This window comes from Schistocerca cancellata, chromosome 4, assembly GCF_023864275.1.
Source record: "Schistocerca cancellata isolate TAMUIC-IGC-003103 chromosome 4, iqSchCanc2.1, whole genome shotgun sequence".
Taxonomy (NCBI): Eukaryota; Metazoa; Arthropoda; class Insecta; order Orthoptera; family Acrididae; genus Schistocerca; species Schistocerca cancellata.
The window spans coordinates 641,526,638-641,546,808 of NC_064629.1; the positions used below are offsets into that span (position 1 = coordinate 641,526,638).

Here is a 20,171-nt window from a genome sequence, read left to right on the forward strand (position 1 = left end):
CCATACTTGCTCCGGACACTGCGAGAGGGCTGTACAAGCAATGATCACACGCACGGCACAGCGGACACACCAGGAACCGCGGTGTTGGCCGTCGAATGGCGCTAGCTGCGCAGCATTTGTGCACCGCCGCCGTCAGTGTCAGCCAGTTTGCCGTGGCATACGGAGCTCCATCGCAGTCTTTAACACTGGTAGCATGCCGCGACAGCGTGGACGTGAACCGTATGTGCAGTTGACGGACTTTGAGCGAGGGCGTATAGTGGGCATGCGGGAGGCCGGGTGGACGTACCGCCGAATTGCTCAACACGTGGGGCGTGAGGTCTCCACAGTACATCGATGTTGTCGCCAGTGGTCGGCGGAAGGTGCACGTGCCCGTCGACCTGGGACCGGACCGCAGCGACGCACGGATGCATGCCAAGACCGTAGGATCCTATGCAGTGCCGTAGGGGACCGCACCGCCACTTCCCAGCAAATTAGGGACACTGTTGCTCCTGGGGTATCGGCGAGGAACATTTGCAACCGTCACCATGAAGCTGGGCTACGGTCCCGCACACCGTTAGGCCGTCTTCCGCTCACGCCCCAACACCGTGCAGCCCGCCTCCAGTGGTGTCGCGACAGGCGTGAATGGAGGGACGAATGGAGACGTGTCGTCTTCAGCGATGAGAGTCGCTTCTGCCTTGGTGCCAATGATGGTCGTATGCGTGTTTGGCGCCGTGCAGGTGAGCGCCACAATCAGGACTGCATACGACCGAGGCACACAGGGCCAACACCCGGCATCATGGTGTGGGGAGCGATCTCCTACACTGGCTGTACACCACTGGTGATCGTCGAGGGGACACTGAATAGTGCACGGTACATCCAAACCGTCATCGAACCCATCGTTCTACCATTCCTAGACCGGCAAGGGAACTTGCTGTTCCAACAGGACAATGCACGTCTGCATGTATCCCGTGCCACCCAACGTGCTCTAGAAGGTGTAAGTCAACTACCCTGGCCAGCAAGATCTCCGGATCTGTCCCCCATTGAGCATGTTTGGGACTGGATGAAGCGTCGTCTCACGCGGTCTGCACGTCCAGCACGAACGCTGGTCCAACTGAGGCGCCAGGTGGAAATGGCATGGCAAGCCGTTCCACAGGACTACATCCAGCATCTCTACGATCGTCTCCATGTCCAGCTTGCTGCTAGCATGCTAGACGATGCAAAGTCGTGCTATCTGTTAGGGAACTGCCAAATGATTGTCATTCCACTTAGGCACGTATCCACCTACCGGCGAGAAGCAGAAACAAAGTAAATGCCAGCTTTTAAAAATTGTATCCACGCTGTAGAAAGCCCAGTCTGCCACATGAAAAAAACAGGCTTACTGTGCATGCATTGCTGCGAAAGGTGGATATACACTGTACTAGTGCCGACATTGTGCATGCTCTGTTGCCTGTGTCTATGTGCCTGTGGTTCTGTCAGTGTGATCATGTGATGTATCTGACCCCAGGAATGTGTCAATAAAGTTTCCCCGTCCTGGGACAATGAATTCACGGTGTTCTTATTTCAATTTCCAGGAGTGTATTAGACAACTTACTGTTTTCCTTTCAACAACACAATTACAAGACAAATTGATGATGACAGCAGAGATGTGACAAGGCACTCCAAAATATACTTCACTAATCAGTTAATCACTATCACTACTTCCTACATTTTAACTACAAAATTCATGTTCCAGGTTTCTTCATAAACATGTCTCGTACTATTGACATGAAAACCTACAGACACTCTATGGCACTACCAATGTTTGAAATAAGTAAGGCTACTAAATTTTAATCTCAGGAACAATGAAAATACGTATGCTATTTTCTGTCATCTTGCAATAACATCCACAGATGCATTCACATTTACTTTCTATGGATTATGAATCTCTTATTGTTCTTTGCGTTTTAAACAAACACTTATATTACTAGCTAATGGTTTCTGATTCTGTCCAGCTTGCTGCTAGCATGCTAGACGATGCAAAGTCGTGCTATCTGTTAGGGAACTGCCAAATGATTGTCATTCCACTTAGGCACGTATCCACCTACCGGCGAGAAGCAGAAACAAAGTAAATGCCAGCTTTTAAAAATTGTATCCACGCTGTAGAAAGCCCAGTCTGCCACATGAAAAAAACAGGCTTACTGTGCATGCACATAACAAGTACAAAATTCTGAGCTGCTACAGGTTGAAAAGCTAGAGGAGTGATGGATTATACTGGCGGGTGCATATACGAAGTTCAAATGTAAAATATTGGAAAACACTTATGAGGGTACATGATCCGATTGGATTAAATTCAATTTGGGTGAATTACGTTGGAATTTTGTGGAGTAGGCTCAGCCTTAGAGCCTTAATGGGCACTTTGCCACTGCCTTTGTTATAACTACATTTTAGCCTACTAAATGAAGTACATAAGAAGGATGATAACATATTTATCCAAGGATGTCACATTTTAGCAAAGCAAATTGTACTAAAAATGACATGTTTTGGAGAGATCCTTAATGCACTACATCAGTTAAACAATATAGTTTCATACACAACAAGTATAAGTATGAATACAGACAAATGTGGTATATTAGCTTCACAAACATGTTAGTTGCAAGATTTGCTTCTTTCAGCAATCACAGCACAAGACAAGTGACATCACAGAAACATCACAGACTGAACACACTTGAAACATTAAACATCTCAAGTTTAGGATTGAAAAAATGAAAAATATTAAGCATGCAGCGAAGCTAATACACACCAAATTAAAGATCTCTCCAAAATGAACCTTTTAGTACAATCTGTTGAGATAAAAATGTAAGAAATGTGATGTTGGCTGGTAAATATGTTACCTATAAATCGAGTAGCTAGCTTTTGGTGTTATTTAGTACTTGATTAAGAAATGGAAAGAGGATACAGTATGTAAACTGTTGACCATAGTGTGATATTTTACACCCCCCACCCCTCCCCCCAAACTGATGAAGTAAACACCACGTGTTAAAATCATGCCACCTAGCCATTCACATCCAACTTGAGTATAGGAAGGGCAGATATGACCAAACAATCGAACGCTGAACACGTATCTTATGAAAATGTTCATTGCTAGCTCAAGTTGTTTGGTGTTCCCATTACTCCCTATATTTGTTTTATGTTGAACAACGGCCTAGTAGAAAATATTTGGCAGGGTTAAATACTGGACTAATTTTTGTTTAATTTGAGGTGGAAATATTTTTCTAAATTTTTAGTTTGTATGTCGGCAGGAGATTTCCTGCAAGCTGCAGTAGTTTGTTCTTTGCAATTTAGATGCTCATCAAGATTATGCCAATATCTTTCACAGTTTTTTGATATGGTAACTGGATACCATTGAGAAATATTGAAGAGAATGCTTCATGAAAAAAGGCACTCTGGCTATAACTGACAAATTGAAGCAACTGTAAAAATGTGTTGGTCAGTCACAAAATAGAGAAAGAAAAACAGTTACCTTCTTCAAATTTCTGGAAGAGGAGATCTACATGTGCTCGATTTCCAGGAACTCTGTAAATTCCCTCTGAGTCAAGGCCTTCTTCTTCTATGAACCTAACACATTTTTCCAATAGCAAAGGGATATAATTACTTTCCGACTGTGCAAAGTCTTGTAAAGTTGCCTGATGAGTAACTGGGCTACTTTTCACTTTCTGTTTAGAGCGCTTCTTATCACGCTCTTTTTCCTTTTCAGCCAGCTTCTTAAGTTTCTCTTCCTTGATGCGTCTTTTCTCCTGCTTTTCATCTGATTTCAGTTTTTGTTTATCCTTTCTGCGAGATGCTTTGTCACAGTCTTTTACCTGAAAGAAAGATCTAGTATTAATTATGTTTTAAGAAGTTTACAGCAATCAGTATGTGGATCTTCTGCATACTGACCAATTTAATGGATGTTAATACTTAATTATTTTAAATGCACAAGAGTGTTACATAAATGACTTAGAAAAGAAAGATATAGTGCTCATTGCTTTCATTTGTGCAAGTGCTTTTGCAGGAGAATTAACCACAGTATATAGAAAGATAAATATATCATAACATAGCTTAGAGAGAATCACTATGGTATGATAAGTTCATGGCTGCATGATGAAATATGACAGAACAGCATACTACATTAAATGTGGATGCAGGCTTTCTCAGCACATGGCGTGGATGAATTCTTCTTATGAGTAATATGTTTATTTCAGAGTGACTTTTGATAAGTTTCTTGTTTGTCCTACTCTACAGAATTTGCCAGAATATGACAAGTGAGAAACTTGTTGAAATGTCACTCTGAAATAAACATATTAAATGGCTGATTTTCTGAGAGCAAGGAGTTGATTGTGCTTACAATTAACCATGCAGTAGTGGTGGCGGCGGTGGTGGTGGTGATTATGATGGTAAAGAAATAAAAGAAGTAGGAAACTCATGAATGGAAGAAAATTAGTTGTGCAGAGGAGCAGAGCTGTTGTGGAACAAATGTAACAGGAAAACCAAAACAGTTCATATATGGGATATCTGCAGAGTGATGGACTTGATATCCTACCAAATGTATAGGTCGTGATGCTCTCTGTACACACATCCAGCACTGGAAATCAAATGAAAAGAAAAAAGTTGATTCAAGAAAACTGCTGTCTAAGAAACACATATAGATGAGACAAATTGAGTACCAGAAGACTAATGATGGGTATGTGGAGGAGTAATGTGTTTTATGAGTAAAACTGAGAATAATAATGAGGGAATCCATCTCATCACTGCTAACACAGAACTACTACAATTATTTTTAATTATCTCTTTGACAGAAGGTTGACACATTTCATCCAACCATATTCTCGAACAGTTGTTTGTCTTGTTGACACTGACAATCACCACAAAAACTGGAACAGTTCCACCAATTACCTTAAAGAAGTAGCTTTAATTTCATAGGTTGAAAATGTAAGTTCCACTTCAATTTTGGAGCAAAAAAGCAATTGAAATTAGGTGAACTAGAAAGATAGTACAGCCTTAACTTTTCAGATTACTGACAAAACTATGCAACAAAGCTCTCTCTTGTAAATCTAATCTAGTTTTAACAAGAAATCTAGATGAAAGCTCCAGTATCATCATTCCTTAATCAAAACTACACAAAAATTAAACTAAGTTTTTAAAGTACTATAATAAGTGTCCATATAATAGAAGACAATAATAGAAAAATTGTGGGCACAGTAAAGAGCACAACAAAACAGACAAATGAAGCATTACATCCCGTTAGGATAAAGTATGAAAATTTTATGAGAGAATCAATAAAGCGATGCTGGAGGTAGTGTTTTAATGGTAGTTAATATAGTTTCAAAAATGTCTACAAGCCACATCTAGGTACAGTAAGAAGAAAGTTATTAATACAGTCTGAACTTAAAATTACTGCTGTTTGATGTGATGATGAGAAATCTTCACACTACTCATGTAGGTGGAATCTGGTGGTGTTCACTGATTAGGTATGGACAAATTAATCATTCCATCATTATAAGATAAGCAATTTGATGTTTTTCCAATGTATTTCTAACTCGCTGAATCCTTGGGTGTCTACCAAGGTCTAGTTTACATGTCCTCCATGATGTTTCAACCAACAGATGTCTTGCTGACTTCTGGTGGTTCTTGATGACTACTGGTTGGTTGGTTTGGGGAAGGAGACCAGACAGCGTGGTCATTGGTCTCATCGGATTAGGGAAGGATTGGGAAGGAAGTCGGCCGTGCCCTTTCAGAGGAACCATCCCGGCATTTGCCTGGAGTGATTTAGGGAAATCACGGAAAACCTAAATCAGGATGGCCGGACGCGGGATTGAACCGTTGTCCTCCCGAATGCGAGTCCAGTGTCTAACCACTGCGCCACCCCGCTCGGTCTGATGACTACTACTCTGCTTGAGTTCGTGTCCTGTTCATGTGGGCCATTACCCCCTCCACCACTCCGCTCCTGTTGCTGTCCGCAAAGCCACTGGAGGGGGGGGGGGCTGTGTAATGCAGCCCCACTGTACACACTATTGTTTCTGGGTGCTGATCTAACTGTACATGAAAACTTTGCCTTTTCTAGGCTCAATGCATGTTTTCATGCCTGACACAGTTGTAGGTCATTATCTTTGTTAATGAAACCATCTTTGACCATAATTTCAACGGCCTCTTTAATCATGCAATCACAGTAGGAGGAGGATTGTCAAAGTATTTTGGTTTTTACATAACCTATGGTACAGTCAGTTTTTATACCATTGTCAGCCATGGCTGATTTGTTGGTATGGCGTATTCCGGTATGGTATATATGTTCACACCACACTTTCTTCTACTGTTCTAAAGTTTATGTCTTGTCACAACGGCTGGGGATTAGGTAGATCCTTGAACCTACTAGCATCAACGTCTTAGTGGGTGGGCAAAATCCAAGACTCCGCTGGCTTTTCTGGAGGTATTCCTCAAAACGGAAAGCACACCAGTGATTTGTGCACATGATTTTCATCCTGCTGTTGCCTAGGTACAACCTATGTGAATACATGCCTTAACTCTTAACAAATAATGGTCATGCCATCCATCTGTTCCTAACACTTTCTGTTGAACACAAAGCAACCTGATATGAGCACAAATTCGAGAAGTCTCAAGGGGTTATCTCAAGTAAGACATGCCTTAACTGCTTGTTGCTGCATCCACCAATTTGGAATGTTATTGTCAGGTGATTCTGCTCAGTTGGAAGGCTGTATCTATTTATTTATTTATTTATTTATTTAACCTGGCAAGATTAGGGCCATCAGGCCCTCTCTTACATCTAACCAGGCATTCTACTTATTTTACATTCATACGTTTTAGTAGGCATGTTAAACTACATCTAGTACAAATAGTGAAATAAACAATTAGAAATACATACATATAGAGTTTATATTCGTAGATCATAAGTACTGTTATAATTAGACATTATTGAACAGACGAATTTTAGATAGGAGTGCTGGCAGCAGGGAGTATGAGGGAGACTCATGGTGAAGGGAGGAGAAGAATAGAGAGACATGATGAAACATAATTAAGGAAATATAAAGGAAAAGAAGATTGCATGGCTAATAGAGATAGATGAAGAGGAAGGCATCTCAGGAGCGAGATAGGAGACGCTAGCTTTGCTATTTGACAGATCAGAGGATTGGCCTGGTACATTAATTATGTGGAGAACTTTATGAAGATGATAGTAGGAAATGCTTCAACTTCTTCTTAAAAGCAGCAGGAGATTGAATTTTGCGCAAGGTAAGGGGCAGTTTGTTCCAGAGGCGGACAGCGGCAACTGAGAAGGAGTTTGCAAAAGTTTTTGTTTTGTGAGTGGGCACAGTTAGGATACCAAATAAGAGTGACCTCGTGTTTCGATTATAATGGCATGACAGGTTTTTAATCTCTGAAGCAAGGTATTGGGGTGCTTGCGCGACGAGGAGTCTGTGAAGTAGACATAGAGTGTGGTAGTCACGCAATTTGTCCGGTCGCAGCCACCCTAGATCGGAGTATGAAGCACTAACATTATCATATCGGCGAATGTTGCAGGTGTAACGCACACAGGCATTCATGGTTAGCTCTAGCCGTCTTTTGTTTTCACTACTCGTGCCTTGCTGAATCACATCACAATAGTGGAGGTTCAGTAGAACGAGTGCTTGCACGAGCTGGCGTTTCAAGTCCTGTGGAAATATGTTCCGAAACTTTTTGAGAGCATAGAGACAAGCAGACGTCTTTCGGCAGACTGCGACTGTATTCTCCGCCCAGTTGAGATGCTCATCCAAAGTTAAACCCAAGTTCTTCACTGTTTTCTGATATGGTATTGGAGTACCGTCGAGCAGAATAGAAGGTAGCCGTTCGCGGAAATCTGAACTTATTAGTTTCTGATGGGCTATTAAGATTACTTGCGTCTTCTTTGCATTTAGTTTAAGTCCCAGGTTTTTCGCCCATGTCACTACTGAAGACAGATCATCATTCATCTGAGCGATTGCAGTGTTTACGTCTTCAGGTCTGACGCTTAGGTAGAGTTGGAGGTCGTCGGCATAGAAATGATATTTACAGGAGGACAGAACCGACGAAATATCGTTGACATATAAAGAAAACAAAAGTGGTCCTAAGACTGATCCTTGTGGCACTCCCGAGGAAACATGTTTCCAGGAAGATTTTTCATTTAGGCAGACAACACATTGCTGTCTGTCTTTTAAGTAGCTTTCAAACCATCTCATTGCACTATCAGAGAAATTAAGCTGTTGCATTTTTCTGAGCAATATGTCAAAGTTAACAGTGTCAAAAGCTTTGCTGAAGTCCAGTAGCGTCAATACTGTTGCCTTTCGATTGTCGATGGCACGTTTCAGGTCATCAGTTACTTTAATTAGAGCAGTGTTTGTGCTGTGATGTTTACGGAAACCGGATTGAAATTTGTCATATAGGCTGAATTCATGCAAGTGTTCAGTGATTTGGTCATGAACAATATATTCAAGTGCTTTGGAAACAGCAGGCAGTATGCTAATTGGTCGGTAATCACTAGGCAGTTGCGGGTTTTCGATCTTAGGGATGGGTCGAATTATGCTTCTTTTCCATGCAGTGGGGTATATTCCGTTCACGAGGGAAAAATTAAATATGTCAGTTAAGACAGGTACTAAGATATCGGCAACATTCTTAATCATGGTTATACCGATACTGTCGTTGCCTATTGCATCAGAAGAGATTCTCATTATTGCTTTTCTTACCGTATTTGTTGTTACATGTTTTAAATGGAAGGTATCGTTTTTAGTTATCCTGTTTGGGGATTCTTGTGGACGGTAATTATCAGCCGTGCTGGTATTCAGAGGTGCAGAGAAGAATTCATTTAATTCGTTAGCTGACACATGAAAAGTAGTTTCCGATTTTGCCTTTCCGACCCCCAAGCTACGGAGATTCTTCCATAGTGTCGTGGGCGTCAGATCGCTGCATACAAGGGAGCGAGCGTGCCTGATTTTAGCATTGCGAATGCATTGTTTCACTCTGTTCCGTAGCTTTCTGTATTCTTCGAAACGCTCGGGTTTCGGATCTGCCTTGAAACGCCTGTGGGCAGCATCCCTATTAGTCATCATTTGACGTAATTCAGCTGTCAGCCATGGAGCAGGAGATTTTCTTACACGGATTGTCCGCACAGGTGCATGTTTGTCATAGAGGGCAGTGAGTTTATCACCAAGTTCATTAATTTTGCCGTCGATTGTATCGGTCACAGATGGACAGCGTCCTGTGAACAATTGTGCGTTAAATGCCATCACGCTTGGAGTTGTGGTGACTATCGGCAGCAAGTAGATACAGATCAGTATGTGCATGTTTTCTGTACACACTGTGTCCCAGTTTGATATCTGGTTTCTATTTCACCAGGAAATCAAGAAATGGGAGAATGCTCTCCTGTACAACTTCCAAGGTAAATTGTAGGTGTGTTAGGAATGAGTTGAGATAACGGAGAAATTCACCTAAGGTGTCCCATTTATGTGGCCAAACGATGAGTGTGTCAACCACGAAACAGTAGAAAGAGACTGGTTTTAGTTGGGCTTGCTCCAGTGCCTTCATCTCAATATCTTGCATGAACAGACACTCTACATCTGGTGATAGAGGGCATCCCTTGCCATGCCAAAATCTTTTCTTAATGCTTTCCATTGAACAAGTACAAAGTACTTAATTGTACAACTACACATTGATCTTGTCAAAAGCCGAGAAGCGATTCTTCTTGGTGTTTTAAGTCCCTGAGCACAAATTTAAAAAGTCTCATCAAGTTGGTCTCAAATTTCTTGCTTATAAATTTCACAGATTCCCTTCATAGTACCCTGGTGAATAGGGACATAGTGGTGGAAGGGGTGATGCCCAATAAGTATAAGGACAACAACCCCAGCACAGTGGCCACTGTCAGGAATAGATGGCAACAAGTCAGTCTGCTGAAACAGCATGGAGAACTTATGACATGATCTGTGCAGATAACTGAGTACTCTCCTAGTTAGAAATATGCTGGGGTAAGATCAGGTCACATAAAAGTACCTTTATGGGGAGGAAATGCTTCAACAAATGCAAGCTAAGGAAAAAGACGGAGCTGCTGCTCTTCTCTCTCACATTTCAACTTAGGTGTCAACTGGTACTTTGATAATGCCTTTTGTCAAGATATCTCACCACATACAGGCTGCAACGGCCACTAGCATCACAAAATGAGCCAGTTACATACTTGTACGATGGAGAATCCACTATATGTATTGATTTACTACTTGACGTTCATCTCTTCCACTGGTTGGGAGTGGGAAGACACTGTCACCTGGACACTGCCCGAATCTGCACTAAGAAACTCTACATCTAAGCAGACATTGCAGTATGAAAAGATGGCAGCAAGACATTAAAAAATACACAAACCACCTAAGTAAAATGTGACCAACCTTACAGAGAGAATAATGATCATCAATGCAGCAATGTTGGCCCTCAGGAAAGGATTAAACTTTGTCCTGATTCCAACATCACTACTACCATTTGTGGACACCATATGAAGTGTGCAACAGGCCACCTATGCCATATCAGTTAATGACACTCATGAAATATGCTGTGAAATGTGTCGTGTGCTCACCAGGCCCACACCACCAAAGAGCAACATTTCGGGGAGGAAGGAGCTGCTGTTCGTGAGTTATGCGATGACCCACATTCGGTTGTCCTGACTACTAAGAAAAGGAACATTATGGTGTTGAACTGTGCTCATAGAATAAGCATAAAATATATGGACTTCTTGATGACACAGCATATAGAAATATTGAAGGAGATTCAACAAATCTCCTTGAGAGGAAATCATGAAACTTCATTGTAGTACATTTGATGTGGAAACTGTATTGTTTGCTGATGATGCTGTGGTGTATGGTAAAGTATCAAAGTTGAGTGACTGTAGGAAGATGCAAGATGACTTAGACAAAAATTTCCAGTTGGTGTGATGAATGGCAGCTAGTCCTAAATGTGTAAAAATGTAAGTTAATGTGGATGAGTAGGAAGATCAAACACAGCCAAGTTGTTTAAATGTCTGGGTGTAACATTGCAAAGTGATATGATATGGAATGAGCATGTGAGAACTATGGTAGGGAAGGTGAATGGTCAACTTCGGTTTATTGGGAGAATTTTAGGAAAGAATAGTTCACCTGTAAAGGAGATTGTGTACATGATGGTGGTGTGACCTATTCTTGAGTACTGCCCGAGTTTTTGAAATCTGTACCAGGTCAGACTGAAGGAAGACATCGACACAATTCATAGGCAAGCTGCTACAAGGGTGGTTTGAAAAGTTCTCAGAACAGAATACAAAAAAGTACTTACATCGCTGAAACTTTTTTATTTTTCAATGTAGTCTCCATATAGATTAATGCAATTGGTCCAATGATGTTTAAGTGCCTTGATCCCATCTCGAAAATGGGTTTCCTCCAGGGCTGCAAAATAATTGCCAACTCCGGCTATCAATTCTTTGTTTGAAGTGAATCTTTGTCCACCAAGAAAGATTTTCAGTTTTGGGAAGAGATCAAAATCTGATGGAGTCATATCACATGAATAAGGTGGGTGTGGCAACAATTCATACCTTAGTTCATGTAATTTTGCCATGGTGATGGCACATGCGTGCAGGCGAGCATTGTCTTGACGGAAGGTGACATTCTTCCTTGCTAAACCTGGCCTTTTTTCATGTATCTTTTGTTGTAATTTGTCCAGGAGGCTAGCATAGTATTCTCCAGTAATTGTTTGCCCAGTGGGGAGATAATCTACAAACAGAATCTCCTTCGTATCCCACAACACTGATGGCATGACCTTTCCTGCTGAAGGAATTGTCTTTGCTTTCTTTGGTGGTGGATAATCAGCATGTTTCCACTGCTTTGACTGTTTTAGTCTCTGGGGTATAGTAGTGAACCGAAGCTTCATCTGTGGTCACAAACTGGCACAAAAAACCTTGTTAGTTTCTCCTAAAATGGGCAAAACATTGTCCAGATATGTCCATTCTCATGTGTTTTTGATCCAACGTCAAGAGTCGCGGCACCCATCTTGCAGATAATTCTTTCCTTTCTAATTCGTCAGTGAAAATGTGATATCTGGCAAGTGACAGCAATTTCACGCACTTTCAATCGGCAATCCTCCATGACCATTTTGTGCATTTCTGCAATGATTTCTGGAGTAGTGACACATCTTGGCGAACCACTGCACAGATCATCACCTAACCAAATTTAAATTCATTTGTCCATTTGGCAACAGTTGAATTTGAAGGCGCAGAGTCTCCCAGTGTATTCTGTAAATCGGTATGAATGTTCTTTCCTTTCCTACCTTTCCTTACAAAGTACTTAATCACTTCTCGAATTTTGATTTTTTCCATCTTTGAAAATCACTAAGCGGGAAAAACAACAGAGCCACATCAACGCCACAGCTCTCTTACTAGAGCACCAATGTGGCACGTGTTTACAGGCAACAGTTCAATGAATATCACCTGAACAACTCGTTGCACTAGCGCTGACCTCTCGTGGTGATCCCAAAAATTTTTCAAGCCACCCTCGTAGATTTGTTACCGGAAAGTTCAAACAACACACATGTATTACGGAGATGCTTTGAGAACTCAAATGGGGATCTCTGGAGGGTGGCAATGTTCTTTTTGAGAAACACTATTGAGATAATTTAGAGAACCGGAATTTGAAGAACTGCCAAATGATTCTACTGCTACCAACACACATTGTGCGTAAGGACCATGAAGATAAGAAACACGAGAAATTAGAACGCATGCAGAAGCAGATAGACAGTGGTTTCTGCCTTGCTCTATTTGCGAGTGGAACAGGAAAGGAAATTACTAGTAGCAGTTTAGGGTACCCTCGTGACCACCGTACGGTGGCTCGCAGTGTATCGATGTAGGTATATAAACTATCACAAAACTTTGACCCCGAGTTGCTGCTCTGCCATGGCTGTATGGGCTGCAAAAAGTCCACAAAAGATGGCATCCCATTATGGCCTATAGTCAGGAATACAGGAGCAGCAACACATGGCTTGCCAAGCAACTGATTGCTCTCCTTAGTCCCTCTATGGGTAAATTCCAACAACACATTCAAAATTCCAGACATTTTGTACAAGTACAGGTATTTTGCATCAATGATAGTGAGCTGCTGTTGAGTTTTGATACAGTGTCCCTCTCCACCACAAAAGGAATCACATGGAATGGATAAACAAGAAATTTGAGTCCAACCTGTTGAGATTTTTCAAATTTGTACCCACCTCAACTTACTTTTGTTCAACGGAAAGTAGCCTGAAAAGATGGACAGTGTGGCCAAGTGGTTTCCTCCTCTGTCACCAGTTCTAGAGAATTTATTTATGAAAGATTTTGAGTAGAGGGCCCTGGAGCAAGCCCAATTAAAACCAATCAGTTTCTACAATTACCTGAATAATGTGTTCGTTGCTTGTCAACACAAACAGGAATTTCTCCATCACCTCTACTTGCTCTGCTATTTACCTGTCTATGATCATTTCCAAACTAAATAATAAGTAACCTCTTGAGTTGACAAAAAGTATAACATGCATGTGAACAGGGCATAAAATATGTTCTGTGGATTTTGGAGTTTACTGATGCAACCCACATCCTGCAGCAGCCACGTTCGATAATTTTCACGGACGCTAGGGAGATGCGAGTCCATTAGGTGAGGGGGAAAACAGATTCCAAAGAAGAGTGAGAGTGAGGCATCTCTCATATTCTAGAAGCTCGGCATAAGAATACTTCCATTAAATCTAAGAAGTATGATGTAGTTTTAATGGAAAGACATCCCTTAGCAACAGCGTGTTGGGGTCAACCCTGACCTTGAAGAGTGGAGAAACAAAACAGTCCATCATGAAAATTATGTTTTGTAGAACACAGATCGATGATAAATTATTACAAGATGGGCTCCGAGGAAGTGTAAGATTGGATTACTGGTATGACACAGAAAAGTGGCTTTATTATGAGTATCAGAAACATTGGCTTGTCTGAAGTCAGAGTCTGCTAAAAAGATCAAACAGGAGTAGTGTCCCTTTGTCTGCAGCAGGCCACGACCAGCGTTGGCCACAGTTAGACCACACAGTTGGTAGCAGCTCAGCCTCAGTGGCACAGTTAAGTTTATTGTTACTTCATTTGATGTTTGCGAAGTATAACTATGTACAGTCATATAGAAAGTGACTTTGGTCGGTGCTCAGAAGCTATATCTTTAACTGTGACAATAAATACAGATTTAGACATGGCTGGGTCAGATGAATAAAGCTTACATCACATCTCTTACTGGTACTAGTAAGTGCAGGTACACTTATTATCTTACTGTGTGTATACTTCATGGTAGATAATAGCCGATGGCTTACTGCTCATGACTGAGTGGGGAAATTTTACAGTTGTGGAGAATCTTGTGTGGTGAGGTGCTAAGCAATATCAGAACTATCCTAGCATTTCTCTCATAAATTCTCACGTGGCAGCATATTTTGTTTGATATCTCACTGGGCTCATTAGTTCATCAAAGTTACACTGTGAAGACCACTAGTTTGAACTGGTTGCTTTTGTTAATTCTGGTGTGGTGCACATTTATCTATGATTTTAAATTGTTACTTATTTATATCGACTTAACTGGAGGACGCAGAGCCTCGATAATAGTCGGCTTTAATGAGATGCACTAGGTATTTATTTGATGACCAACGAGCCCTGTTCCCACACCCACCATTTAAATCAAAGATTTTGTATGTGTTACTGGTTAGATCGTAGCTTTTACCAGGAGCTTCAGGTACTTATTTGATGGCCAACCAACCTTGTTCCCAGACCCACCATTTAATTCACAGATTGTATACATGCTATCAGTTAAATTGGAACATCAGAACAATGGCAGACCAGGTTATACAGGTGAAATTTAACAGGATGCCATGTTGTCAATGTGGATCGAGTTGCAGAGATCATCAGGTGGGTCCACTTATTCCTAGATCATGCACATCTGCTATTTCTCCAGTTACAGCAGCAGAGTGTTCTTTTCCACAGAGATGTTGTATTTATTTGTCCTTTTCACCTATCTTGTAAAAATCAATGCATAAACATTAATAGACAAGGTTAATTATATTATGAAGTGGTGCACTGTGCTGCTAGAAAATGGTATGAATAATGCAGTACGCGCACTAAGGATAAAAAAGTTAGTGTACAATTGTCCACGTAACAGGGGTTTTATGAAACACCACTGAGAGCAGTGCAATAAGGTGGTAGTTGGTCCGTTAAAAAGTCGGAGAGAGAGAGAGAGAGAGAGAGAGAGAGAGAGAGAGAGAGAGAGAGAGAGAGAGAGAGTTAGTTTTACAACAGTCTGCTAACCCATCACCGATGTTCGATAAGTACACCGAGCAGGCAGGAAGCAGCCCAACAGTGGTGATGTCAAAGAAGCTGCTGGTAATAAACCTGTTGAATGTGTGAAGCCAGAAGGAGCTTTCTGCAAGTGGGTAAGAAAACCAATGTGCACTCCACGTGCATACCGGGTTGAGTCATTCCAGATGTGGAGAGGGTCCTCCCAGATGCCATAAAGAGCACAGGGTGCAGCCAACTGCAGGTGGTTGCTCATGTTGGTACCAATGATGTGTGTCACTTTGGATCAGAAGAGATTCTTTCTGGTTTCGAGCGGCTAACAGAAATGGTAAAGGCTGCCAGTCTTGCTTGCAAGATGAAAGCAGAGCTGACGATTTGCAGCATAGTCGACAGGACCGATTGCGGACCTCTGGTACAGAGCTGAGCGGAGGATCTGAATCAGAGGCTCAGACGGTTCTGCGACCATGTAGGCTGCAGATTCCTCGACTTGCGCCAAAGGGTGGTTGGGTTTCGGGTGTCCACTATACACAGGAGGCGGCTACATGTGTAGCAGGGGCTGTGTGGCATGGACTGGGCAGTTTTTTAGGTTAGGGGGTCTCGGGAAAACACAAAAAGGGCTTCAGTCACAAAGGGTGCAAGCTGAACACAGGAAGAACATAAATACAGGAACCATTGGTATAACAGTTGTAAATTGTCGTAGCTGTGTAGGGAAAGTACCAGAGCTCCAAGTGCTAATAGAAAGCACTGATGCTCAAATCGTTTTAGGCACTGAAAGCTGGCTAAAGCTGGATATAAGCTAAGCTGAAATTTTTGCGAAGAACCTAACAGTGTTCCGAAAGGATAGGCTAAACATGGTTGGCGATGGCGTGTTTGTTGCTGTCAGAAGTAGTTTAACTTGTCGTGAAATTGAAGTAGATACTTCCTGTGAGTTAGTAAGGGCAGATGTCATTGTTGGCAACCGGAATAAAAGTAATAATTGGATCCTTTTACTGACCTCCCAATTCAGATGATACAGTTGCTGAAAGGTTGAAAGAAAACTTGAGTTTGATTTCAAACACGTACCCGACTCATACGATAATAGTTGGTGGTGACTTTAATTTACCCTCGATACGTTGGTGAAGCTACATATTCAATTCTGGAGGTACGCGTAAAATATCATCCAAAATTGTGCTAAATGCATTCTCTGAAAATTATTTTGAGCAGTTAGTTCACGAACCCACGCGAATAGTAAACAGTTGGGAAAACACACTCGACCTCTTAGCAACAAATAATCCTGAGTTAATAACGAGCATCAAAACCAATTCAGGGATTAGTGAACACAGGGTTGTCGTAGCAAGATTGAATATTGTAATCCCCAAATCCTCAAAAAATACGCAAAAAATATACTTATTCAAATAGCAGTTAAAAATTCACTTCACGCCTTCCTGAGAGACATACTCCACACATTCCAAACTAATAATATAAGAGTACACCAGATGTGGCTTAAATTCAAAGAAATAGTATCGGCAGCAATTGAGAGATCTATACCAAATAAATTAACATACGATGGAGCTGGTCCTCCTTGGTACACAAAATGGGTTAGAACACTGTTGCAGAAACAACGAAACAAACATGCCAAATTTAAACACATGTAAGATCCCCAAGGTTGACGATCTTTTACAGAAGCTCAAAATTTAGTGTGGATTTCAATGTGAGATGCCTACAACAGTTTCCACAATGAAACTTTGTCTTGAAACCTGGCAGAAAATCCAAAGAGATTCTGGTTGTATGTGAAGTATGTTAGCGGCAAGAAAAATCAATGCCTTCTCTGCGCGATAGCAATAGAGATCCTATCGAAGACAGTGCTGCCGAAGAAGAGTTACTAAACACAGCCTTCCGAAATGCCTTCACAAAAGAAGATGAAGTAAATATCCCAGAATTTGAATCGAGAACAGCTGCCAACATGAGTAACGTAGACGTGAATATTCTCGGAGTGGTGAAGCAACTCAAATCACTTAATAAAATCAAGTCTTCTGGTCCAGACTGTATGCCAATTAGGTTCCTTTCAGAGTATGCTGATGCATTAGCTCTATACTTAACAATCACATACAACCGTTCCCTCACAAAAGATCCGTACCCAAAGACTGGAAAGTTGCACAGGTCACACCAATATTCAAGAAAGGTAGTAGGAGTAACCCACTTATTTACAGGCCCATATCGTTAATGTCGATATGGAGCAGGATTTTGGAACACATACTGTGTTCATTATGAATTATGAATTATCTCGAAGAAAACTGTCTACCGACACACAGTCAACGTGGGTTTAGAAAACATCTTTCCTGTGAAACACAACTAGCTCTTTATTCACATGAAGTGCTGAGTGCTATTGACAAGGGATTTCAGATCGATTCTGTATTCCTGGATTTCCGGAAGGCTTTTGACATTGTACCACACAAGTGGCTCGTAGTGAAATTGCGTGCTTATGGAATATCGTCTCAGTTATGTGACTGGATCTGCAATTTCCTGTCAGAGAAGTCTCAGTTCGTAGTAATTGACGGAAAGTCATCGAGTAAAACAGAAGTGATTTCTGGCATTTACCAAGGTAGTGTTATAGGCGCTTTGCTGCTCCTTATCTATATAAACTATTTGGGAGACAATCTGAGCAGTAATCTTTGGTTGTTTGCAGATGACTCTGTCATTTATCAACTAATGAAGTCATCAGAAGATCAAAACAAACTGCAAAACGATATAGAAAAAGTATCTGAATGGTGCGAAAAGTGACCCTAAATAACGAAAAGTGTGAGGTCATTCACATGAGTGCTAAAAGGAACTCGTTAAACTTCGGTTATACAATAAATCAGTCTAATCTAAAAGCCTTAAATTCAACTAAATACCTATGTATTACAATTACGAACAACTTAAATTGGAAAGAATACATAGAAAATGTTGTGGGGAAGGCTAACCAAAGACTATGTTTTATTGGCAGGACACTTAGAAAATGTAACAGAACTACTAAGGAGACTGCCTACACTAGGCTTGTCCATGCTCTTTTAGAATACGACTGCGCAGTGTGGGATGCTTACCAGATAGAACTGACAGAGTACATCGAAAAAGTTCAAAGAAAGGCAGCATGTTTTGTATTATCATGAAATATGTGAGAGAGTGTCACAGAAATGATACAGGATTTGGGCTGGAAATCATTAAAAGAAAGGTGTTTTTCATTGCGACAGAATCTTCACACGAAATTCCAATCACCAACTTTCTCCTTCAAATACGAAAATATTTTGTTGACACTGACCTACATAGGAAGGAACGATCACCACGATAAAATAAGGGAAATTAGAGCTCGTACAGAAAGATATAGGCGTTCATTCTTTATGTGCTGAATGATTAGCATGACACCGAGGAAAAGCCGCATGACAACCTACTCCATCTGTGGCTGCTGGTGATATGTCGGAGAGTGACTTCTTGAAAGTTAATCAAAAGATCATTTTGTAACTTCTGGGTGCTTTTGTAAAATACCTGAACAGAATGGCCCACAGTAGGGATTCAGTAGTTTCTGTGTCACAGATTGATGATGAAGGTAATACTGACCTCTGTAATATTAAAGTGGTCAGCAGTACTGACATTTTCAGTCTACATATGTATTCTGCTCATGTTCAATACCATGATGAAACTGGTGTATCCACAAGTGTGATATTAGTAGCTCAAGTGAAAATGGAACTAGTTACAATGACATACTCAATTACGGAGAAACTGTCTCCAGATGTCAAACCCAATGAGCAAAATATTTCGATATTGTCTTTCATCAATACACTCAGTAATTTCAAGTCCAAATTGCAAAAGGACAATGCCACGGAAATATCTGAGTTTAGTAATATAGATTCTAATATTTGAACCTACGTTTCAACTGAAATGTCTAACATGAAATCAGATGATAAGGAAGACTTTGCCAAATAATTTGTTCAATACCGAGTACAAGTGGCTCAACATCTCAGCTAAAAATTGATGGTTATTACTTCTAAGGCAGACTCAAAACTTAGCTGTGTGGACAAACTTAGTGAAATATGCGCACAAGAATCTGAGCTAAAACTTGCGAAAGAGTTGGAAGTTAATGATAATGTTGGTGACACCTGCATTGAATAGGTAGAGGAAAAGCAAACTGCACATGTAGAAGTGATGTCTAAGGAATTATCTAGTATGTGAGCTAATATTATGCAAATGCAGAGTACTAGTTTTACTAATTATGTAATGGAGACAAATAGTATGCTGGACACTGAGCAAAGTGCATGAATCGTTTCAAAGTGTATAGGTGGCATGGCACATAATACTGTTGTGTTTGTGTCCCTCAGGGCTGACAAACAAAACCAACTTAGAGCCAAAATAGGTGAAATAATTTATGCAATGCATACAGTGTTGGAGACTCTAAAGGAAACATTAAAGGAAATGCTTTTCAGAAACAGTGCAATATTTTCAGACTCTCGAGGAATAGTAAAAAAATCAAGATATATCTAGTAGTTTTTCTCCAAAGAGATGTGTCACAAAAAGAAAGAAACAAAATGCTGGATGGGGGAATCACTTAACATGCTTGAAGTGAGTACAGCAACAATTTTTTAGTAGTTCTGGAAAACGATAGCAATGTACATTTAGTACTAAATGTTCAGACACTGAATGAGATGCGGAAACAGATAATGACAGACAGGATTAGACTGGCGAACTTCTACAAAGGTTTCACAGGGTGAAATTCTTGGCATTGTTGCACATCACTTGTGGTTATTGGAACCTACGGTTAGCCTCTGAGTCACAGAAGTATACAGTGTGTTTGTATGGGTGTTCATTGTGCTGGAGAGCAAAAGCCAACGTGTTGATAGATAAGCTGGAAAAATATTAT

The 20,171-nt window shown here is 40.9% G+C and overlaps 1 protein-coding gene across 5 annotated transcripts in view; it reads right to left on the reverse strand.

The window, feature by feature from the left end:
* Nucleotides 1-20,171, reverse strand: part of LOC126183263 (rho GTPase-activating protein 190) — a 308,492-nt gene that overhangs the window by 33,753 nt on the left and 254,568 nt on the right. For all 5 annotated transcript variants that reach the window (XM_049925082.1, XM_049925086.1, XM_049925085.1 and 2 more), the window contains one exon: nucleotides 3,479-3,818. In XM_049925082.1, coding sequence (XP_049781039.1) covers nucleotides 3,479-3,818 — 340 coding nt within the window. The remainder of the gene's footprint in view (nucleotides 1-3,478; nucleotides 3,819-20,171) is intronic.